The sequence below is a fragment of the Salvelinus sp. IW2-2015 genome, linkage group LG26, assembly GCF_002910315.2.
Source record: "Salvelinus sp. IW2-2015 linkage group LG26, ASM291031v2, whole genome shotgun sequence".
Taxonomy (NCBI): Eukaryota; Metazoa; Chordata; class Actinopteri; order Salmoniformes; family Salmonidae; genus Salvelinus; species Salvelinus sp. IW2-2015.
In genome coordinates this window covers 38,601,334-38,626,034 of record NC_036866.1, presented here as the reverse complement: position 1 = coordinate 38,626,034, position 24,701 = coordinate 38,601,334, and the positions used below count along the sequence as shown (strand labels likewise).

The 24,701-nt window shown below is 43.3% G+C and overlaps 1 protein-coding gene across 4 annotated transcripts in view; it reads right to left on the bottom strand.

Annotated features, from left to right (window-relative positions):
• Nucleotides 1-1,608: 1,608 nt before the first annotated feature.
• kdm7ab (lysine (K)-specific demethylase 7Ab) overlaps nucleotides 1,609-24,701 on the bottom strand; it is a 47,831-nt gene continuing 24,738 nt past the window's right edge. For 3 of the 4 annotated variants that reach the window (XM_023971078.2, XM_070435263.1, XM_070435264.1), the window contains exons 2-20: nucleotides 18,006-18,091; nucleotides 17,556-17,673; nucleotides 17,309-17,469; nucleotides 11,218-11,359; nucleotides 10,400-10,586; nucleotides 9,859-10,021; nucleotides 8,346-8,433; nucleotides 8,033-8,139; nucleotides 7,828-7,919; nucleotides 7,479-7,565; nucleotides 7,014-7,250; nucleotides 6,763-6,887; nucleotides 6,099-6,307; nucleotides 5,910-6,004; nucleotides 5,668-5,807; nucleotides 5,321-5,469; nucleotides 5,145-5,212; nucleotides 4,710-4,992; nucleotides 1,609-4,593 (exon numbers count right to left, since the gene is read on the bottom strand). In XM_023971078.2, coding sequence (XP_023826846.1) covers nucleotides 4,505-4,593; nucleotides 4,710-4,992; nucleotides 5,145-5,212; nucleotides 5,321-5,469; nucleotides 5,668-5,807; nucleotides 5,910-6,004; nucleotides 6,099-6,307; nucleotides 6,763-6,887; nucleotides 7,014-7,250; nucleotides 7,479-7,565; nucleotides 7,828-7,919; nucleotides 8,033-8,139; nucleotides 8,346-8,433; nucleotides 9,859-10,021; nucleotides 10,400-10,586; nucleotides 11,218-11,359; nucleotides 17,309-17,469; nucleotides 17,556-17,673; nucleotides 18,006-18,091 — 2,626 coding nt within the window. In that variant the 3' untranslated portion in view covers nucleotides 1,609-4,504. The remainder of the gene's footprint in view (nucleotides 4,594-4,709; nucleotides 4,993-5,144; nucleotides 5,213-5,320; nucleotides 5,470-5,667; nucleotides 5,808-5,909; nucleotides 6,005-6,098; nucleotides 6,308-6,762; nucleotides 6,888-7,013; nucleotides 7,251-7,478; nucleotides 7,566-7,827; nucleotides 7,920-8,032; nucleotides 8,140-8,345; nucleotides 8,434-9,858; nucleotides 10,022-10,399; nucleotides 10,587-11,217; nucleotides 11,360-17,308; nucleotides 17,470-17,555; nucleotides 17,674-18,005; nucleotides 18,092-24,701) is intronic. The other variant, XM_023971079.2, reaches the window with a different exon arrangement.

Genomic DNA, 24,701 nt, shown 5'->3' with positions numbered 1-24,701 from the left:
CCTCTTGCCAGGCATTTGTTAATAAGAATGTATTCTTAATTGACCTGCCTGTTAAAAAAAAGTAAAATAAATACAAATAAAGTGTCTGAATGTGTCCCCCTACTGCTGAAATATGGATCTCTATGCAGACGAACACAAGGCACATGTTACGTTTGTAGCATACTGCCCGCCATGCTTTATCTCACACTTTTAGATCCCCAAGCATGCACATTGTAGATGGAAACAAATACATAGGATGTACAATGGAAATTCTTAGTTTGAGTTACAGTACGCTATACATACACAAAAGTATGCGGACACCCCTTCAAATTAGTGGATTCGGCTATATCAGCCACACCCATTACAGACAGGTGTATAAAATCTAGCACAGAGCCATGCAATCTCCATAGACAAACATTGGCAGTTGAATGGCCTTACTGAAGAGCTCAGTGACTTTCAACATGGCACCGTCATAGAATGCCACATTTCCAACAAGTCAGTTCGTCAACTTTTTTGCCCTGCTAGAGCTGCCCCGGTCAACTGGAAGTGCTATTATTGTGAAGTGGAAATGGCTAGGAGCAACAACGGCTCAGCCGAGAAGTGGTAGTCTACATAAGCTCACAGACTGGAACCGGTGAGTGCTGAAGCGCGTAAAAATCATCTGTCTATGTTTGCAACACTCATTGTCGAGTTCCAAACTGCCTCTGGAAGTAACATCAGTACAAGAATTGTTCGTTGGGTGCTTCATGAAATGGGTTTCCATGGCCGAGCAGTTGCACACAAGCCTAAGATCAATGTGCACAATGCCACACATCGGCTGGAATGGTGTAAAGCTCACCACCGTTGGACTCTGGCGCAGTGGAAACGCGTCCTCTGGAGTGATGAATCGCACTTCATCTGGCAGTCTAACGGACAAATCTGGGTTTGGCGGATGCCAGGAGAACGCTACCTGCCCCAATGCATAGTGCCAAGTGTACAGTTTGATGCAGGAGGAATGGTCTGGTGCTGGTTTTCCATGGTCCAGTCTCCTTCGTTCCAGTGAAGGGAAATCTTAACACTACAACATACAATAACATTCTAGACGATTCTGCGCTTCCAACTTTGTGGCAACAATTTGGGGAAGGCCCTTTCCTGTTTCAGCATGACAATGCTCCTGTGCAAAAAGCGAGGTCCATACAGAAATGGTTTGTTGAGATCGGTGTGGAAGAACTTGACTGGCCTGTACAGAGCCCTGACCTCAACCCCATCGAACACCTTTGGGATGAATTGGAACGACGACAGAGCCAGGCCTAATCGGCCAACATCAGTGTCGGACCTCACGAATGCTCGTGGCTGAATGGACGCAATTCCAGGCAGCAATGTTCCAACATCTAATGGAAAGCCTTCCCAGAAGAGTGGAGGCTGTTATCGCAGCAAAGGGGGGGGACCAACTCCATATTAATGCCAATGATTTTAGAATGAGATACTCGACGAGCAGGTGTCCTTTACCTGCTTTACAGTAGCCATGGATGACTTTAAACATTAAATTCAAGTGATCTAAGAGTAGCTATCACGTCAATGGTATTTGTCAATGCAAAATATCGTGTTTCCAACGTGTTGTCGTTGGACTGACAATAAATAATGAAAACATTGCTTAAAAATATTTTATTATTTTACAGGCCACATTGGGATACAGAAATAAACGTTCAAAGATTCATTGCAAATGGGTTACAGTGTCAAAAGACTTAAGCTTATTTCGTTTTGAATGATCACAACATATAGCCGTTGAAACAAGCAATTTCCAGAATAGAAAGACATACCATGACCAACAATACTTCACACAAATGTAAAACTGATCTAAAATGCAGTCAAATAAATACTGTACAATTAATAGTAGCCTACTGGATAATAGGACCCTGCCAGCAGGCCAGTAATGCCATGCACGATCAAACATGTTGGATGCTGAAAAGTGAAACAGTTGAGTAACTGGAAAGCAACTCATGAGCTTTGCTTCTAAGAAGCTTTGTCTTTTTGTTATTATCGTTTACAAGGGCTGGGAGTAGGAGAAGTCAAGTTTCTCTGAATGAATCTCTACAGCATATATAGGCAACCGCAAATGGCTAAATAGCTAGACAGGAGCACAGCACAATTAACATGAGGGTGTAGAATAAGTCAGTCAAAGATGGGAACTCCGTTCTGGGTGGGTGGCACTTAAAGCTATTTGACATGCTTAAACCTGGAAGTTAGTGCAATATGTCTTGCCAGGTAGCACATGAGAATAGTGAAGATTTAGTGATGGCTTAATTTTACTTGGGGTCCCCTCTGTTGGCATGCTCTGTGCCAAATGCAAGAAATGGTTTTATATTCAAAAGAGATTGCTTCCTTTGGGTCAACCTAAATATTTGAAGTTCTTAGTCTAGAAACGGTCACCATCAAACAGCCCTGAGCAGTCGTAACTTTGTCCACCATTCACTGTTTGAAGTGATGACGATTAACATGAAAAAACACGATTTTGGAATGAAAGTTGGAGACAGGCTACATAATTCCATTTCTATAAAAAAAGTACAAGGGTACAACTAAAAGGGTTCTTAGTAACACTTGTAATACCAACTACACATAAAAAAAAAAAAGTGAATAGATCAATGATCAGAAAATGTGTCCACGATGATGGGTCATTTCATGTTGCTTATCAAAACAAACGTTTCTTAAGTCAAGAGCATGGGTCCCTGAGAAAGACACAAACTGAGGAATCTCTCACTACAAATGTAAGAGGTCTTTCAAGCCATTCATGGTGCTCACATTTTTGGCATTATCACCAAAAAGAAAGACCCATTCAAAATCCAAGGTCTTTCAAGCCAATATGAGGGTATATATAGTGACAGGGAAAATAAGCATACCCTTTAACAATAACTGGATCAGTAGCCTTAATTACATACAATTGCAAAATTCTGTCACTTAAAGAAAAAAATCCACTCTTTTTAAAAATGAGTCCATTGTTGATACAGTCCCAAAATGTTTTGCATGTGCCGCATCAAGTGACACTTTGCTTCTTGAAAATCCTATCTTGAAAACTTGACTGCTGACATGCAAAACATTTTGGGACTGTATCAAGTGGACTAATGAAAGAAAAAAAGCCAAAATACAGTTGAGTGGATTTTTCCTTTGACACATTTATTAAAAAATAAATATTCTTTCAATTTCATACAAATAGCCAAATATTCTTGACCAATCTTTTTTAATCAAAGTATCATTCTTAGCCCAACTAGAAGATAGGAAATGTGTATAATCTTTTGTAGATTTTTGCTGAAATCCACCCATACAAATGTAAGAGGTTGTATACTTTGCCTCTTAGGGAAGAAAATCCCACATCCGTTACACTATCCATCGTAACAGGATTGTCATAGTCATATAGCCATTATTAACTTTCCCCCCCTCAATACACAATTCAATACCAGCAAAAGAAACAGAACAATAAACACCAAAAGAGAAAGTGAAATAAATTATGGATAACTTATTATAAATTCTGTACATTTTTTACTTTATATAAAAGCTTTTTGCAATTTCAGAAACCTTTAATAATAACAGCACTCTCAAGCTACCTGCCCTAATTTGACCAATAGATGGCACCAAAGGAACACATTTGATATGATCAACTATAGAGTGATCAACTATAGCGCAATAAGGCTCGTAACTCTTTAAGTAAACAGAACCAGTACTCTTAATGTGGTAGGAGAGGTATTTTTGGAATGGCTTAATGCATTAGGATTCATGATAGCTTTTTACGTACTGGGAGGCTGATAAGGCAAGGTGACTAGAGTGCTGCATCAAAATATCTCCCCCCTCTCTCAAATGCAATCACTGGCGTGATCGTGACAGGAGGGTAGACAAAAGGATAGCATGAATATACACTATAGCACCATTTCAAATTTGTTCCAACACCATAGCACCATTCTTGCTCTTCAGTCAGACTAACACAAGACAATGTCCCAAAGAGGTGATGAAAACCAGGTAGCAGAAAGCAGCATCTTCACTTGCCATTCTCGGCTTAAGCACAACATGTTTTGCTTGTTGTGGCATAACAAGTAGTGTTGGTTGGAAGGGCTAGTGCAAGCCTTGGGTAAAGCACCAGCCAAAACAGATACAAAAGCGTGGCTCAGATGCAAAGTTGTTGTATCAAAAGACGTAATTTAAATTCCCACTGCCATGCATCTTTGGACAATTCTGTGTTGTTGCGGTGCTTCAACTCAAACAAAGCCAAATTTACTGTGTCTCTCTTTTGATGACTAGAACATATACAATCCAATGTCACTGCTGAGAATCCAAGCAGTTGTTTTTACAGCGCACCATCACTTCACCATGGGAAATGGTGCGCTCGCTCGTGTCTTTGTCATCTAGCATGTGGAGTCAGTGATTCAGGGCAGTCCATCCAAGCGATGATTTTTGATAGAATGTGAGAGTCGAAGCTGAAAGAGACGCATCCTCAGTATATGGGTAGGGGTCGAGTTGTCCCTTCAAGTTTTTACTGGAGACATATGGGTCTTGAGTGCTATAGCAAAAAGTGGTTGTTCCTGCTCAGCTTGAGAATCTTCCCCAGTCTCTGCTTGGTGGTGGCCATACCTTTCTTAGGACGTTTTCCTGAGAAGAAGAAACATTGCACAGAGATCAATAACAAAAGGAGGAGAGAAGAAGAACGCGACACTCATTTCAACTACTATAGATTAACTAGGTCAAATAAAAATATGGAGTCAAACCTTTAGTCGCTTGATTACTGATGGGTGGGGTGTTTGGGGCGGACCTCTTGGAGGGATGCAGGGGGGGTGACAGAGTGGTCTCACAGTACTGATAGTCAGTCCCTGGTCTGGGGTCCAGGCAGAGTGGGCTAGAGGCAGCCTGAGAGGGGCTCTGGTCCCCCCAGGCCTCGCTGCTGTTACTCCCACTGCTCTGACTGTCCATGAAGTTCTTGTTCTCCTGGATCCTCTGGCTGAGTTCAGCTCGACACTCCTTACGCACATGCTGCTGGGCCCTCCGCTCATCCTAATGGAAAGGGAGACATTATTACTTCATTAGATCCCAACTTGTTACCTAGAGAGGAAGATTAGTTATTCCAGAGTGAGTGATTCTGATGTCCTCTCAAAATAGATACGTCAGTCTTAAGAGGTGTCGGCATCCTTGGCTATTATCATTACCTGAAGGCTCAGTGTGGAGTTGCTGTCTGAATCCTGGCTCTCCTCCCCTGACGCAGGCTCTCTTTCACCTACAGGACAACCACAGGGAAAGTTTACTTAATCTGAAATGGATTGAATTAGGTCCTTAGTCAAATTGAGATCTTGGTGTTTATAAGAATTTCAGGACTGTAGGGTACCACGGTCAGGGCAGCGATGGGCTGGGCTGGACCACCAGGGCTCCTGGGCAGTGCTACTCTCCTCTGGTCGCTGAGGGTACAGCAGCCCTGCCATGGACAGCATGCCCTCAACAGCCTCCTCTTCTGTGGTTGGCGAGGTAGGATGTTCTCTATGGAGGCCAGCAAGTAAAGGAACAACTTAATTAAATCTCTTAACTCAACTGGATAATGAATGATTCATGCATGACTCCTCAGCCACTGTGGCTAATGTAATACTAATGTCCCCCCATTGGATTTCTATTGCATTGCATATACAGAATACTTAGAACAAGAACGCCATTTGGTCCATTTATCCATGCTTCCCGTACCCTTTGAGTGGTTTGTGGTGGTGGCTGAGGGCCTGGCTGGCCTGCTGCAGGTCCGTCACACTGCCTGTGCCTCGCTCCGTCCTGCACAGCTCCTTATCCTCCTCATCTGAGCTCCCTGAATCCTTCCCAGAGTCCCTTTTCTGCACAAGGTCACACAGATGTGTCAGCCTTTATAACTTTAAAACTATTCCTCTGTGTGAAGGAGAGACAGGACCCTTTGGGGAGGAAGTGCGATTAGTTACCTGTGTAGAGCAACGCTCTTCGGACTCAGAGTCTGAGATGTCGGAGTACACCGCGGTTCCTTTCCTCAGATCGGAATTCACTCTTTCGAAAAACTCTGAGGAAAAAAAGAGAAGGACGAATTACATATATCTCTGCAAAGGAATTTTAACTTTTAATTTTAATTCTCTGGCATTCAAAGATGAGCCTACCTAAACCGTTGATTGACAGCCGGTGACTTGACCAGTTAGACTCACTGCTGAGGGGGCTCGGTATCTCCCCTCTCTCTGGGTCTCTGTGCTGTTCCTGCATGGTGTCATTGATTTCTGTTTTCACCAGGACCCCTTCCAACTGCTGGCCACCATTCCTCTCACCTTCCTGCACCGGACTATTCTTCACCCTGGTGTGACAACGCTCATCTCTGTGCACACATACACACACTAGTAAGAAGGGGAGAAAAGGCCTGAAACCACAGAATTTGGCACTGAAAGCCATTTTACCTAATTTTATTTAGGCTAAAGTTTGATGTAAGTGGTGAGTTGAAACATGTAAAGATTGCATAGTGCAGGTGGTCCAGCCGAACATGTTTAGGCTGTACAACACCAGCTCTGTGTTGTAACATGTAACCACTGCAGCCAGTAACTTGAGCATTATCAAAGCCAACCAGAGGTGTTGGGTGGTGAGTAGAGAGTGAGTCACTGCTCTACCTGTTGGGAGGTGATGCATGACTGAGGACTTAGCGTGCGAGCAGAGAGATGCCGGCTGGCAGAGGAACCATTAACCCAGGCTCCAGATCCTTGGCTCCTTCCCTGAAAAGGTCACAGGCAGCCTGGGGGCCAAGGGTGCCAGTGAGGGGGTGGGGTTCTTCTGGCTCACCTGATAATCCGGCCGTGGCACATCACCAAACGGAGGTTGTTGTCCAGGCTCCGCTCCACAGCTGCAGCAGATGCCACAGATGCCTTGTTGAACTTGGCCGTCACCGTGGAGCTGAAGGGGGCATCCTGCGAAACGAGCATAGAGATTTACTTCAACAAAGGTTCATAATTAACCTAGCCTCAGTGTAGGAGTTGCACATTGGGTTAGACCAAAGCAGCATGGGGGAGATGGTAGTGTGTCAGTACCCTCACCTCCTCAAAGGGTCCCACTTCCAGCCTCTTGAGCACCTGTCGCGTGTGCAGCTCCAGGATCTCCAGGTTGGAGGGCGTCTTGGGCGCATGGTGATGATGGTGGTGGTGCCGTAGCCGTCTGGCAGTCCTGCGAGCATGATGGCTAGCCCGGTCCAGAGTCGACCGCGTCAGCGGGCATGCTCCACTTCCCTGAGATTTCATTGGCTTGCTACCTCCAGCGCCACTCTGCTGCTCCTCCTGTGGTTAAGAAGAGATACTAGTCAGTACAAAACCAGAACACTGCAATAACCAGTTTGAAAGAAACACAGTGCCTTTAACCTGGTACTTAGAAAAGAGAAAAAGGGAAATAAAAAGAATGAGGGACAGCCTTTTACTCGGAGCACAAATTGTTTAGAACCAGCTCCAAGTCGTCACATAACAGCTTGAGGCCCTCTCTCCCAGCCCCGTCACGCCACAAGGCCTTACCTCCAGGTAGCGGATTTCCTTTGTGAGTTCTTTAATTAGACGGTTGGGTCTGATATGGTCCGGGACCTCGCTGGCCGGCTCTGTGACCTGAGGAGAGGCAGAGAGCGTTGGGACAATGAGGGCTTGTAACGTCTGTCTGCAGATGGTGGTTACAGTTTCCCAGCCTGGTCTTAGTCATACCACCACATTGGATACAACCTGCCCACTATTGACCTTTATAGAAGGAGCCCAATGTAGATGACATTAGAATGTAGATAATGTGACCAAACGTCCTATTCTGTAGTCAGATGTTACACGCACAAAAGAAGCCGATTTGGCGTCTACAATATGGTTTCCTGTAGTATCTTACCTCTCGTTTCAGCCAGTTCTTCAGTGCAGTAATCAAGGCTTTCACTCCTTCTGTCAGGTAGGCTGGGGGCTGGCAGTTATCCTCTCGTAACTCTGAGAAGACAGGAATCATATGAGAAGACGTAAAAAAAAAAGTGCAGAAAGTTACCAAAAGGGGACACACCGACACAGCAACAAACTCTTCCTCCAAGTTGTATTTCTCTCACCCTTTAGAGTCTCCAGTAGATTCTTTGCCACATACCAGCAGATGGCCTCAAAGTAAGGGAATTTGAATAGGTCAGGAGTCTTCAACCGCCGCTCCATCTCATAACACCTGTAGTTGAGGATGTAGCAACAGAGGTCAAACACACACACAACGCTGAGACCCATCACAGTGAAACCACTACTTCATTGCTGGCCATTAAAAAGAGCAGAAGGTAAGAGCGTTGTATTTAGCCATTCATTTCAATGTTATTGCTCTACAAAAGTAAAGAAAGGCAACAGAATGAGCAGAGGACAGAGGGTTTTCCGGGTGCTCACCTGAGCTGCATGCCTATGTTGAGATTGTGGAGGAAGTTCCCCCCGAACGCCATGCAATCCTGAGAGGTGAGAACAGCATGGATCCATCCTGGGGAACACAGAGGACAATAGACCACATCAACAGCTGACCCACAGATGTGGAGCAAAAGGCCAGTAGCAGGCAGAAGACAAACATGCAATAAATCAAACATTTCATTTGGGATTCTTGTTTTCCAGCTGTGTTTCAGCCACATCAAAGTGTTTAGGAAATGGTTGAAAAACCTTCCACGTTGCAGCAGAGCATCCACAGAGGCGTGACGATGCTGGGCTGGGAGGCCCTAAACATTATAAATGCCCGGTCATGGAGGGTGCACCGAGAGCTGCTGTGGCCCCAGCAGAGAGAGGACGGGAGCCACTAAAGTGATTATATGGATGGCTGATAACAGTTGGGGTCCTCTCTCATCCCCTGCCTGTCTCCTACATACCAGCCATCAAGAGCCCAACCATGTGACCTTTGGCTTCCCACAATAAACCATTTCAGAAACGGTATTTATGGTACAGCAGGGGGCCTGTGAATGCAGTTCATGAAACCATAATTTGCACATGAATCCAAAAACAGGTGGGCACATGCTGATGGAGCATTGTGCCACAGTTAAAATGATCAAATACTCTTTACCTAAAAAAAAAATGAACGTTCATTTTTGACATCAGGAGATAGACACAGATATGTTGTATTTGTGTTGGCACAATGAAATTTTCCCATGGGGAATGGTGGTTTTATGTGTTTATGTACTGAGGGCCTGTGTGTGTGTGTGTGTGTAACCCAATATGGAACTGGGCCCAGGGCTCTCTCCCAGTAGGGAGCCACTAAGAATCTCACGCTCTGTGTCTGCTAGCATCATCAGTTCAGAGAGCTTTCACATCCCCAGCAATCCAACTGGGAAAAGCAGCCTTGTGGGAAGCTGTGTTGTTTCCCTCAAGTCAAAAAAGTGTCACTATAAATAACTTGGAAATCTGCTTCTCCACCCTGTGGCTAGAGAAACTGGATCAAATAATTAAATATTCCCTTTTACATGACGTGCATCAATTCATTTTGGGCGTGTCATCACCTATTTGACTTGCCATGTAATCGAAGGACCATATATATGATGTAGGGAAGTTCTGTGAACAGCAGTGGGCGGAATGATGGTGTCACGTGGTGCTGGTGTCCACAGTGACAGAGGAGGTCCACTCAGGCCCTTCAGAGCGCACAGTGGAAGACACAAATAACACAGGTCTTCCTGTGAGGCGCTATCAAAGGCTAGCTGCCCCGCTCAGTGCTAAGTGGAAAAGCAGCTCTACGGCTCGTGTTTTTGAATGCCCTTGTGTCTGCAGCAGAGCTTTGGAAATATAGTGCTGTACATGAGGAATGTTGCAACAGTAGAGCAACTTAAACCCTTTGAACTCCGACAGGTTCCTTAAAAAAAAAAAAAAAAAATCGGACTTTGTCCTGTGGTGGAAAAGGAGACCGCTGCTTCTCGTAGCTTCTCCTAACCTGTTGGGATGAGGACAGTGGTTCCCTGAGGCACCACACACTTGTAGCACTTGTCCACCTTGTCGCCGAAGAACACCTCGCTCTGGTTGGGGGAGGAACTCCACGCCTCGTATAGTGCAAGATTAGCCTGGGTCGGCTTGATCAAGTAGAAGATCTTCTCTCCCTTCAGGACAGAGAAGAAAAAAAAAAWATATATATATTTTTTAAATCAGGAGAACATTATTCCAGTGCAATGGAATTATTAATAATACAAAACAACTTACAGAAGTGTATCTGGAGGGGGAGATTTTCAGAGGAAGGCAAATTAACAAGACCCAGCATGTAGTCAGTGGTGCTACAGTAAAACACTTGAGGGGTGACAAACCTCAGGAGAAGCATGAGGATATTCAAGCTGGGCTGTCAGACTACATAGCCAACACAAAACGCCCTGAAGAAGATTATAAACAACTCTGGTGCCCAACCCTAGTACATTTTTTAAAAGGGATTCACTGCTGTCTGTGAAGATATAAAACATGCTGAGCACCGCAATTCCCCCGCTTACCCAGAGTACATGGTACCACACAGATGTGCCTCCGAAGTCTATGTGGAAGTCTGTGTAGCTGTTCTTCACCCCCATCAGGCAGTACTTCTGGACAAAAGGCTTGGGGAAGAAGGAGTCATCTGGCCAGTAGTTCTCAACCCAGGACATCTTCTGAGCGATATCAGGCACCACCACCAGCTCTGCCATCCTGAGAGGATATAAAGGAGTGTTTAGGAAAGTTCTATCAGTAAGGCTGAGTCGTTTTTAACGCTACTCATCTTTCAATACACCTATTACTGCGCTCTAATAAGGCAGTATAGTTCGTCACGTTACACACCTTCATATCTACCCATCACTGTTTACCAAATCAACCAGGCATTTACCAAGAAGATAAAGATAAAAATAACGAATTTCTCCCCACCTCTGCTAATTTAGAGTGGTTTATTATACCAGCTGTGCTGCTTCACTGTGTAGCCCATGCAGCACAGTAGGAAGGAAACCGCACAAAATGGAATATAATGTTGCGGATAAAGTTCGGAATTACACAATTTCGGTGTTTTTGGAGCCATAGTTCCTGTTTTCCCTTGACTCCCATACCGCAGAACAAGCAATGAGGAAGTCTATTGCGGGTGGGGTAAGTTTCTCAAAACCAAGTGAAATCGCAAAAAAAGAGAGAAATGTCTGAACACTCCTATAATATTCCATTTATATAACAAATAGGATCATTCTAAATGGTGATAATTTGGTGAATCCCAAAAATACGTAAGTGAATCCAAATGATACAATGATCAAAGCAGTAGCAGGATATGTGTTAATAGCGAAAAGTAACCAATACTTACTTGGTGTCTGAAAACTCCAGACTGATCACGTTCAGCACCTTTGGCCGATAAGGTTTGTAGTAATACTTGACGAACTCTCGAAGCTTTATTTTGCTGTCTGCCTGTCTGGCAACATCAATGACATCCACGATTTTGTCACCACCTGCAAGAAAGTAATGCTTCAGCTTAGAATATGGTTTCTGTGATGCAGAAAGTAGTCTGGAGGAAGTTCAAGATGGGATGGGACAGGCATTAACACTTGAAATGTAGTATGTTAAAAGTAAGGACAGGTGCCAGGTGGATTTGATATGATATTACAGCATCACCCCATTACTGCACAGTACTACAGACCAATACATGCTAAACCTGCCTTCTAGAAATACTGTAATATATTGAAATCTACCAGGGATACTCACAGGTCCAATCCACCTCCCTCACCCCAGCCCAGACAGAGGGCCAGCCAGAGACAGGCTACAGTTCTCATGCGCAGATGTCCAATGATGGAGGGCGCAAGGAATGAAGCTTGCTGACATTTTCAGAATCCCCATAATAATCCTGATGGACACCTCAGTGCTGCTGCAGCCTGCCCACTGGAGGAAGTGCATTGAAACATTCAAGGCAATCTTTCCGCATCCCATTACTGTACTTCCATTGATGGAAGCAGGAGGAGCCGGAGGAGGGGAGACTAGTAAGGTTTGGCTAATGTCTTTCATGTGTGTCGATAACGCCACCTGTGTACAGCTGGCAAACTGCAAATCAAAAAAATGGCGGGGGGGGGGGGGGAGTTGTGAACAGTCCTGCAGTTAACACAGGGCATGACAGGACAGCTGGTGGCTGTGCAAGGACAGCCCTGTTTGGCCCTGCTGGCCACCACCTGATGAAAGGGAACAGCTGGAGGCAGAGCAGCCTCACATACAGAGAACAGCCAGAGGAGCACTAGTGTACAGATGGGGAGGGGAGCTGCCTGGGCGTAGAACCACCAACGACAAGTGGGGGCAAAAAACCTCTCCAGCCACCAATGTCCTGGGCGAATATTTATGGTCCTCATATTAGCATTAATCTTTCCATCCAGTGACACAGTCAGGGACCAGGAGCACAGGTCTCCTGGAGAATAGACAGGGCGTTGCTAGTCCAAGGTCTGAGGTACTTGGAAAGTGTGATGTTAAAACCATGCTCCAAAAGGACATTAGACACTTTACAACAGGTTTGCCATTAGGGTAAATGGAGAAACGGCCATGGAAAACACATATCGTTCAATACAATTAACTTACAGGTCCCTGCTGAGCCTAGCAGGCAGAGTGCCAACTGAGGTGAATTGATTAGCTTGGGCAGCTGGCCTGTGGTGAATGCTTGGTTAAGCATGGGGCATTTAAACATTGTGAATATGAACAATGTTAAAGAATATTTTCCAACTAATAAACCCCCAAAAGAGACRCACACATGAATACATTAAACCATTTGAAGGTCATTGTCAGGCTGACACCTCAACCTAGACTGATAACTCCACAGGCTTATGCCTAATCCAAGGAGCTTTCAGGAGTCCTACAGCCATGAAAACCACAACATATCACTGTGAGAATGGAAGACTGTGCGCTTCTGCCAGTGACAAATAATATGCTGCTCAGAAACAGAGCAGTGGGCAGAATGACTTGGTCTCTGACACAGATGTGAGATCGAATTTGGAGCCTGAGTTCCCCAAAAGGAAGACCATACCATTAATCCTTTCTAATATCACACCCTGACTGTGGGCATGAAAGAAAAAACCGAGACACACAATAAATCCCATGCTAAGAAAAACAATGGCCAGTGCTTCACTTTTAGTAGTCTTCTGGTTATGGTAATATGATACACTGGTCACAGGGACAAATTCTCAGGTTAGCGGCAATAGTGAGACGGTTCTGTTTGTGTAGACAGAAGGAGCAGAGTGAACGTAATTTGAATCTAAAAGAAACTTAGCCGGACATAAACCTGAGATGTCTGATAATGTACTGGGGATGTAAGGGGATCTCATAAGTACCAGACTCTCAATAGTGAAGAGAGGTGATAAACCACGGTGCTCCGTAAGCTAAGCCACTTTTAGCTACACACTTATTTCATTATTGGTGGATTAATGTAACATGTAAAAAGGTGGACCCAGTGAACCTCTCAGCTCTGTTAACTGAGATGGTCCCGAGGCGCATTAAGTTACAGTAATGTACAGACACTTTACACGGCAAGCACTTAGGATTAATATTTAACCCTCGACAAGATGCTCAGCTAGCATCTCATTAACAAAAACGTTTGATTAAACATCCCACTCAGCGGTAAACGATCCAGAAATGTCTAGAAAGCTGGTGTACATAGAAACAGAACATTAGCACACTGAACCAATTCTTTTGAAAATGGGTCTGTTTAGAAAATAAGTATGTCACAGTAAAATGTACACAAAGAAAACAAAGGCACCAAAACAGCATACTCGGTGAGAGGACTCCATTTTAATAAACCTAATGCAATGGTAAATCTTAGTGCTGGCGATAGCGTTGTAGGTCCTGGGGTGTATCAGAAATATTTGAGCTATTTTCACAGCGGGAATTATGGGCGCAATAGCTGGCGGTGGCAYGAAAGGGCTGGGTTTTGATGAATAAATTAGTTGTAGGTGTGTCGAGGCTTGGCCCTTTACTGGCCAATGAGAACATGCTTCATGGCTAAATATGTGGTTGCTTCAAGCTGTGTATTTACGGTCTTTTTATATCAACTACAATTCTAATGTTAGTCAGTAATAAATAGCCTACAGTTACAAAATGCAGGCCTATCCCATATTAGATAAATATATTGAACATGTTTGCAATCCACATTGTTCTAAGTAGGGTAAATGCATGGCTTCAATACAAAAATATATTTTTAAACATAGCATTCAAACTGATATAGGCCTACTGTAAATTGCCTTGTCTGAGCTATGCCAAACGTTACACAAGATTATATTCTATTAAATAAGACCTAAAAAGACAGTGAATGATTCTAATAAAACAACTTGTTTTAAGTAGGCTGTCTCTAAATACAGTTACAGGCACCATAATTGCTCCCCGTGGGCATATAATATTAAGACAACGTAGACTATGGATGGTTTTACCCATATCTACACTTTTAAAAAGAACTGGAAACAGATCCAATATAAAGATAAAAGGGGGGGGGTCCACTTATACGCAGTATTGAGTAGCTTGGATGAATAAGGTGCCCAGAGTAAACTGCCTGTTACTCAGACCCAGAAGCTAGAATATGCGTATAATATATTTGGATAGAAAACTGTAAAGTTTCCAAAACTGTTAAAATAATGTCTGTGAGTATAACAGAACTCATATGGCAGGCAAAAACCTGAGAAAAATCCAACCAGGAAGTGGGAAATCTGAGGTTTGTAGTTTTTCAAGTGATTGCCTATCCAATATCCAGTGTAAATGGGGTCAGATTGCACTTRCCAGGGCTTCCAGTAGCTGTCAACAGTCTTTAGAAAGTTGTTTCAGGCTTCTATTGTGAAAGGGGAGCGAATAAGACCGCTCAGAGTAAGTGGCTCAGCTGAAAGCCATGAGTTGTTTATCGCGCGTGGCCGTGAGCTCCGTTCCCTTTCCTTTCTAATGAAAACAGTATTGTCCGGTTGAAACATTATTGAATATTTATGATAAACACATCCTAGATTGATTATATACATCATTTGACATGTTTCTACGAACATTAATGGAACTTTTTTGACTTTTCGTCTGGACTTAGTGCATTTGGATTAGTGAACTAAACGCGCAAACAAAAAGGAGGTATTTGGACATAAAGATGGACTTTATCGAACAAAACAAACATTTATTGTGGAACACTTGTATCTTTCATCAAAGTTTATAATGAGTATTTCTGTAAATTGATGTGGCTCTCTGCAAATTCACCGGATGTTTTGGAGGCAAAACATTACTGAACATAACACGCCAATGTAAACTGAGATTTTTGGATATAAATATGAACTTTATCGAACAAAACATACATGTATTGTGTAACATGAAGTCCTATGAGTGCCATCTGATGAAGATCGTCAAAGGTTAGTGATTAATTTTATCTCTATTTCTGCATTTTGTGACTCCTCTCTTTGGCTGGAAAATGGCTGTATGTTTTTTGTGACTAGGCGCTGGCCTAACATAATCGCATGGTATGCTTTCGCCGTAAAGCCTTTTTGAAATCGGACACTGTGGTGGGATTAACAAGAAGTTTCTTAAAAATGGTGTGAAATACTTGTATGTTTGAGGAATTTAAATTATGAGATTTCTGTTGTTTTAATTTGGCGCCCTGCACTTTCACTGGCTGTTGTCATATTGATCCCGTTAARGGGATTTGAGCTCTATGAAGATAAACATCATGGAACCATGTTAGAGATCATATTCGCACCTCTCCAAACATAGCAGACAGCTTCTAAATTGTATTGCATGCGAGCCATGCATTCTAACAAAGCCATGGACAGTGAAGCAATGTTTTTTTTAAATGACAACTATATTTCTAAATAGGATGGGGTCAGAATCATGATATCAAGAATTGCATCTCTCGTTCCATGAACAGGCACATTTAGGCCTAAGGCCAAGGGCTTTTTGGCAGGAGTAGCCTATGATGTTTCTCCTATCCATTGAAGATATGCCTAGGCTACTATTTAATAAACTATACAATAGCCTAACCCTACAACAGGCCAAGTTATAACAAACATCTAGTGTTCTACATTAAATTGGCTTCAACATGGAAATCTTAGGCTATAGAACAGGGGTATTCAACTCTTACCCAAGGAGGTCCGGACTACTGCTGGTTTTCAATAACTAATTGCACCCACCTGGTATTCCAGGTCTAAATCAGTGGACATGGCTTCGAGGTCCAGAGTTGAGTATGAGGGCGTCTCCCAAGTGCCGCAACGGTCTAAGGCACGGCATTGCAGTGCTAGAGGGGTCACTACAGATAGGGTTCGATCCCAGGCTGTGTCGTAGCCGGCCGCGACCGGGAGACCCGTGAGGCGGCGCTCAATTGGCCCAGCTTCGTCCGGGTTAGGGGAGGGTTTGGCCAGCCGGGATGTCCTTGTCCCATCGCACTCTAGCGACTCCTCTGGCGGGCCGGGCGCATGCACGCTGACACGGTCGCTGGTGTACGGTGTTTCCTCCGACACATTGGTACGGCTGGCTTCTGGGTTAAGCGAGCAGTGTGTCAAGAAGTAGTGTGGCTTGGTGGGGTCGTGTTTCAGAGGACGCATGGCTCTCGACCTTTGCAGTGATGGAACAAGACTAACTACCAATTGGATATCACAAAATTGGGGAGAAAAAGGGGGAAAAAATATAATATTTTTAGGGGGGAAAAAATATAATATTTTTTTTTACCTTTGAGTGCTTTTCATAAAATGTATTGCATGTTCAAACCACTAAGCCAACCATCACAGTTGATATGGCCAGTAGTAACTTTGCCACGTGAAAGGTAAATAAACAGGCAAATATAGCCTACATGCGGATTTGGAACCATGAACAGTGATAGGAATTCCCGCGATTTGACAGTTAGAGGTCCAACAAAGGAAAGTGGAAGAGGCATTTTTTGATAGCAGTCTTTTTAAAATAACTTGATGTTCCTAAACAGGCTTCCTACAGTCACTGTCACCTTTAATGCAATGGGCATCGCACATAATGAATCCACACATTTCATAGAAGATGGACAAAAATAAATACAAATGGGGGATTTCATTAACTCTTTTGCTGATTGTGATATTTTCAATAAGCCTACTGTGTGCGCCTCCGCTGATAAAATCAATGCCATCAGCCCATAAGCAAATCGCTTTACTCCTAAGACCAGCTTTTGGTCGGTGTTAAATATCCCTAGTTGCACTGACTGAAATTGGCATATAGGTGCATGTTTTGTAAGGACACACTTCAGATTTCAACACCTCCTACCTCAGCGCAAGGCAGCTGATGTTAGACAGATAAATTAACAACACTTGCACAAAGGTTGGAAAAAAGCAGAGCGCTGGGTTTTACAAGTGAAAATTGCCAATGAGTGTGCGTTTCACACTAGCGCCGCCTTAACGGCAATCGAAAAGTGTCCAGAAAGCAGTCTATTTTTTCAAATGTTCTCCTCTTACCAACGTACTCCTCCACATCCCTTACAGAGAAGCTGGAGGGGGGCAGCTTGAGACCTAGTCCATCCAGTTTGGGAACGGTGATGGGGTAGTGGAAGCCCTGCTTCTCCAGGTACTTCTGTGTTACCTGATGGCCCTGCATCTGCACCATGATCTCATCCGCACTGCAACAAAGGAAAGAGGGGCATTTATATTACATTATTGGCCATCTACCTCTACTCATTTTACAAGATCTTGGCTCCTTCAGTACCTGGGAAAGATCCTGTTCTGCAGCTCTCGTACAAACACAGAGGTCCCCGCTTGCACCGGCCTGCTGCCATCGTCAGGCTCTGTATAGTCATGCCGGTGCCAGTTGTTACGTTTTTTCACTGGGAAGACAAGACAACGAGTTGTAAAACTCCTCAACCGTCAGAGTCAATGATCAAACAGAGCAGATACTACACCAAGTTTGCAGGGGTCTGAGGAACATAGAATTCTTGCATTATGGATTGTCTCTATAAACCATTTCAGAAGATCATAAAGCCCACATTATCTCCAGCCGAACAAGGGCCATCTTCAATCTCAATTTGATGATTACACCATCATTCAATTACCCTAATGCGCCTGCCGTATGCTCTGTGAGGTCAGACGTCTAGTGGAGAGCCAAATATTAAATCAACCTGGAGTAATACAGAGTGACAGAGTGTGTGGTGGTACTTACTCAAGGAGGGACCGTGTTGGACATCACATTTGGGACAGTGGTAAACATCGATGTCCACGGCATGGTGCTCTTCCACTTGGACACAGCTGGAGAGGGAAGAGAACATTTTGATATTTAGACTCAGTTTTATGAAATAAGCTGGTTCTCAACACACAACATATCTGTAGTAAATATAGTTTAAAATGTAGGGAGTGATCCAACATCACCCTCCAATTAGAATGGTTTACCAAGAAAGCCTTCCAAAAGGACTAATTCGAGGTAAAAAGGATTGATTTGTTATTGCCCATTTGAATCCATTGTACATGATGCGAACAGGTGACTGATGTTTCGACTTCAATCTGACGTCTTCCTCAGAGTGACCTGACCATTGCACATAGCTCCTATTTATAGCCTAGTGYCCCATTGAGACAATGTAAAACAATTACAATGATAATAATAAGAGGAAGTGTGTCCCGTTAATCAACAGGCCATGTCAAAATATACATAGGTGATATTTGGGTGTCTGTGAATCGGGAGACAAAACTACTGTTCCTAAATAACTGTTGCAAAATGTAAATACTACCCCTCCTCATTCAAGAAGGGATCCAGCCAAGTGGTCAACCAACTAGGGTACACATCAACAGCCATCTGTAGTAGGCAGGGATAGAGAGAAAMGGAAAGTCTCAAAGTTGCCTTCTTTAAACTTGTGAGCGGTTTTAAGCTTTAGGAATGCAGGGAATCCAAATCTAAGAGGGCTTTATCAAAATCACATAACGAAGCTATAAAAAGGTTTCAGCTCACTTCCTTTCACATACAGAACATCCTGCCATCCTGATCCATTTGTCAAATAAGGATATCATAATCCACAAGTCATTTTGACTACCTTAGCACCTTTGTTTTCTCAAAGTTAACAACTTCAACCCCCTCAGTAAAGAGTGAGAACTATAAATCTGTGCCACTCAGCTGAGGTAGCCATTTCAAGCTTCTGCCTCAAACTCTTGGAAACTCTTTTCCACCTGCTCCTCCCGCCTTAATCCTCCACCCCCCCTGCGGACAACTTTGTCAATCTCTTTGAAAAAAAGGTTGACGACATCCGCTACTCATTCACTCAGTCTATTGAGTCCACTGGTCTCACTCACATAGAACTATCTTACGCCTTGACCGCTTTCTCCCCTCTCTCTCCAGATGACATCCTACAACTAGTGAGGTCTGGCCAACCTGCCCACTCGACTCATTTGATATCAAAAACTATAGACCTGTATCCCTTCTTTCTTTTCTTTCCAAAACACTTGAGCGTGCTGTCTCTGATCAATTTTCTCTTTATCTCTCTCAGAACAATCTTCTTGACCCTTAACTAGGGTTGCACATTTTGGGGAATATTCAGGAGGTGGAAACTTTCCGTGGGAATATATGCAAATTAATACAATTTAAATGTAGATGTTTCTTGCATTGGATATATTTAATATATCAGATGGAGACAAACATTTACCTTTTCATAAGTAGACATAATTGCAAATAATCAAATCCTTACAATAGAAATGAAACTATTTAGTTACGAATTGAACTTTAATTAAAWGAGTTGARTCTTCACATAGGATGATTTCACTGAACAACAAAAGGAAATATTGAATGATCTCCAATGATCCATCGCATATCCCAAAAACGTTTTCAACATATATCTGCAAAATGATAGTCTAGAAAAAACTGGTTGTCTTCCGCTCAGGCTTCCATGTCATCTCCCTGGACCTCCTCAATGTCCACCTCTTGAACATCAGACTCTGAGGCCTCATCTTCACTGTCACTTTCCAACCTTGAGGATGGTTCGTTGTCAGGCTCAAAAAGCCAAAAAATTTGCCCGGATGGCCACCAATTTTTCAACCCTTGTATTGGTCAGCCTGTTGCGTGCTTTGGTGTGCGTGTTCCCAAACAAGGACCAGTTGCACTCTGAGGCGGCTGATGTTGGTGGGATTTGGAGGATGATGTAGGCAACAGGGGAAAGAGCCTCAGATACACAAAGTCCCTTCCACCAGGTGGTTGATGAGATCTGTTGGCACGACTGCCATATTGCATCTCCATCCCAAAGCCCTTGCTTGGAAGTGTACTTCATCAGACTGCCAAGAACCTTGCCCTCATCCAGGCCAAGGTGGAGAGACACGGTAGTGATGACACCATAGGCCTTGTTGATCTCTGCACCAGACAGGATGCTCTTGCCAGCATACCTGGGGTCCAACATGTACGCTGCAGCGTGTATGGGCTTCAGGCAGAAGTCTTCACGCTTTTTGATGTATTTAGAACTGCGGTTTCCTCTGCTTGGAGCAACAGTGAAGTGGGCAGGGCAGTACGGATTTATTCTCTTATATCTGCAAGCAAAGTCTGAACATCAGACAGGATGGCATTGTCTCCCTCAATCCGTGCAATGGCTACTGCTATAGGTTTCAGGAGTTTCAGGCTGCTTACCACTCTCTCCCAAAATACATCATCCAGGAGGATCCTCTTGATGGGGCTGTCCATATCGGCAGACTCTGATATGGCCCTTTCTTGGAGAGATTCCTTCCCCTCCAGGAGACTGTCAAACATGTTGACAACATGTTGACAACATGTTGCTTGGTGAGGTAGATTGCTGCTATAACTTGATGACCCTTCACATACCTAACCATTTCCTTGGCTCTCTTGTAGAGGGTATCCATTGTTTTCAGTTATATGATGTCCTTGAGGAGCAGATTCAATGCATGAGCAGCACAGCCAATGGGTGTGATGTGAGGGTAGGACTCCTCCACTTTAGACCAAGCAGCCTTCATGTTCGCAGCATTGTCGGTCACCAGTGCAAATACCTTCTCTGGTCCAAGGTCATTGATGACTGCCTTCAGCTCATCTGCAATGTAGAGACCGGTGTGTCTGTGCTCTTGTAGAATACTGGTTGAGGGGTGGAGATGTAGTTAATTATTCCTTGCCCATGAACATTCGACCATCCCATCAGAGATGTTTGCAATACAGTCTGCTTTCTGAATGATTTGCTTGACCTTCACTTGAATTCTGTTGAACTCTGCACCAGCAAATTAGTAGATAAAGCATGTCTGGTTGGAGGGGTGTATGCTGGGCGAAAAACATTCAGAAATATCTTCCAATACACATTTCCTGTGAGCATCAGAGGTGAACCAGTTGCATACACAGCTCGAGCAAGACATTCATCAGCATTTCTGACTACATTCCTCCATTGAATCAAAACAACTTCTGATTCCAGGAGGACCATGAGCTGTTGCTATCGATAAGGTGGCTGTTGCTATCGATAAGGTGTCTGATTCATCATTTTCACCTCGAATAGAAGTAGAGGGAATTTTGTCAGATGTCGCTTGTTGTGAGCGCTGAGGGAACTTTATGCACTTGGCCAGATGATTCTGCATCTTTGTTGTATTCTTCACATATGATTTGGCACAGTATTTGCAAATGTACACAGCTTTTCCTTCTACATTAGCTGCAGTGAAATGTCTCCACACATCAGATAGTGCCCGTGGCATTTTCCTGTAAAGATTAGAAATAAAATAGTTAAGCAGATTAAACAACTCCTTTGTAAGATAAATGTTTAAAAATGAAACATGTATGGAAACAGGTGAATTAACACTCCTCAGCCGGTTCAAGCAAGCTAAAACCCACACGATAGCAAAAACTAACTTGCAGAAATTGTTAACAAGTTAGAAATTATTTAAACACACTTTGCTGTAGGCTACTATTTACTAGTTAACAAAAAATCACATAATTTAAAATATATTCACCCCACCCAGTAATGTAATCAAAACTTACCAGAAAGCATGTAGTCCTTGGCTCAGAGTGTAGTAGTGTGGGCTCAATAGCATCTCATTCGAGTGCAAGATCTTGAGAATCAGCTGTACATGTGATGTGAAAGTGCACTGCACATGTGAAGAATGCCCTGTGCATGCAGAGGGTTGTAATTCCATTGAATTGGGGATAGTTTAACCAAAATATGCCACGAACTAAAATTGCCTTATGTGTATCCCACAAAAAAGGTTCACTGTTATAAGCTAACTTTTTTGATGAATTTAAGCAAGATTCCCCAAATTCCAGGGCTTAACTTCCCATTGAAAATGTCAGACCCTTTGCAACTGGTTGGAAGCATGCATAAAACGAACATTGGGTAACACAGGCAGGCCCCCTGTCCACCCGAAAAAGGTTTCTTATATGACATTGACATGTCACAAAACAAAGCTTTATTCTGTTTATGTCCAACGTTCTTTGTACCGTAGAATGCTGAAGTGTGAAAAATATTGACCAGAGTTAGCCTCCTATGCCCTGGGAATGACAGTGGTCCCCCCTCATGGTGTTGTGGTTTAACTTCAGACACAGGCTGCTTCGTGGCTCCGGATGTTTGGTCTACTCTGGGACAGTGGTGGTGGGTGGCATCCATTAGGCCACAGAGTGGGGGAACCAGCCCCGCTGGAACAGCAGTTGAGGTGCCCACATCAAAGCCTCCAGCTCTCCCCTTCCGCCAGGCTGAGGGGAGGGTGCCACAGGTTAAGGTAGAGGAGAGGACCGGCCGACAGGCTGAAAACAAACAGTTTCTGTTCAGTGCCGGGAGGCGGGCCTGGGAGCAGTTCTAGCTGATATCTGCTTTGATCTGAGCGTAATTGCAGGAAACAAGGGAAGCAGTTAACTTCTTATGGCTGGGGGCAGTATTGAGTAGCTTGGATGAATAAGGTGCCCAGAGTAAACTGCCTGCTACTCAGGCCCAGAAGCTAAGATATGCATATTATTAGTAGATTTGGATAGAAAACACTCTGACGTTTCTAAAACTGTTTGAATGATGTCTGTGAGTATAGCAGAACTCATATGGCAGGCAGAAAACAAAAAATCCAACCAGGAAGTGGGAAATCTGAGGTTTGTAGGTTTGCCTATCCAATATACAGTGTCTATGGGGTCATATTGCACTTCCTAAGGCTTCCACTAGATGTCAACTGTCTTTAGAACCTTGTTTCAGGCTTCTACTGTGAAGGATGAGGGAATGAGAGCTGTTTCAACCAGGTGACTGGCAGAGTGCCATGAGCTCACTCAGGTGCGCCCCCGTGAGAGGTAGCTGCGTTCCTTTTCGTTTCTAAAGACAAAGGAATTCTCCCGTTGAAACATTATTGAAGATTTATGTTAAAAACATCCTAAAGATTGATTCTATACATCGTTTGACATGTTTCTACGAACTGTAATGGAATTTGACTTTGTCTGGCCTGCGTGTCATGAATTTGGATTTTGGAACTAAACACGCAAACAAAAAGGAGGTTTTTGGACAAATTATGGACTTTATCTAACAAAACAAACATTTATTGTGGAACTGGGATTCCTGGGAGGGCATTCTGATGAAGATCATCAAAGGTAAGTGAATATTTATAATGCTATTTCTGACTTCTGTTGACTCAACAACATGGCGGGTACCTGTATGGCTTGTTTTTGTGTCTGAGCGCCGTACTCAGATTATTGCATGGTATGCTTTTTCCTTAAAGTTTTTTTGAAATCTGACACAGRGGTTGCATTAAGGAGAAGTTTATCTAAAGTTCCATGTATAACACTTGTATCTTTTATCAATGTTTATTATGAGTATTTCTGTAAATTGATGTGGCTCTGCAAAATCACCGGATGTTTTGGAGGCAAAACATTACTGAACATAACGCGCCAATGTAAACTAAGATTTTTGGATATAAATATGAACTTTATCGAACAAAACATGTATTGTGTAACATGAAGTCCTATGAGTGTCATCTGATGAAGATCATCAAAGGTTAGTGATTCATTTTATCTATATTTCTGCTTTTTGTGACTCCTCTCTTTGGCTGGAAAAATGGCTGTGTTTTTCTGTGACTAGGTACTGACCTAACATAATCTGATGGTGTGCTTTCATCGTAAAGCCTTTTTGAAATCGGACACTGTGGTGGGATTAACAACAGGTTTATCTTTAAAATGGTGTAAAATACTAGTATGTTTGAGGAATTTTAAATATGAGATTTCTATTGTTTGAATTTGGCGCCCTGCACTTTCACTGGCTGTTGTCAAGTCGATCCTGTTAACGGGATCTCAGCCGTAAGAAGTTAACAGAGAGCAGAGGGTCAATTCACTTACACCATGTAGTGTATGCCAACTTAAATTGTCATGTGAATCCATAATAAAATCAGTTGTATTTGTTATGTTCATTACTATGTAGTCCTTGTGAATTAATGTTGTGTGTTCCTTTTGACACACCTTATATGTCCTACGGGAGCCTCCGTACCTGCCTGCGCTAAACAGTTATGTTAGCTCACGAACGTGAGGAGAGTTGAAGCTAGAATACCCYAGCAGTTTATAAAGAAGTCTCGTTCATCTACATAATAGTATTCTCTTGAAAAATCCTCAAGTTTCCCAGCCATAGCCTGCCTAAACTATATGCCTATGATCGAAAACAACACAGGTAGGCTGCAATTGTTTTCAAATATGTAGCCTATTTGACTGAAACCTTAGCTTACAGCCCAATACAATTCAAACTACATCTTTAGTCTACTAAGGGAAGATCATAAAAATTCCTCCAATTCCTTTTCAACAAACGACTGACGCAATTTATCTGCTTATTTTACCAGCATTGCAGCAAGTAGACGCGAGAAAAATAGACTTGATTTCTAATTTGATGAGCTGATGCTGTAGACAGACACAGCCAGTCTGTTCTCTCACTCATCATGTGCATTTTAA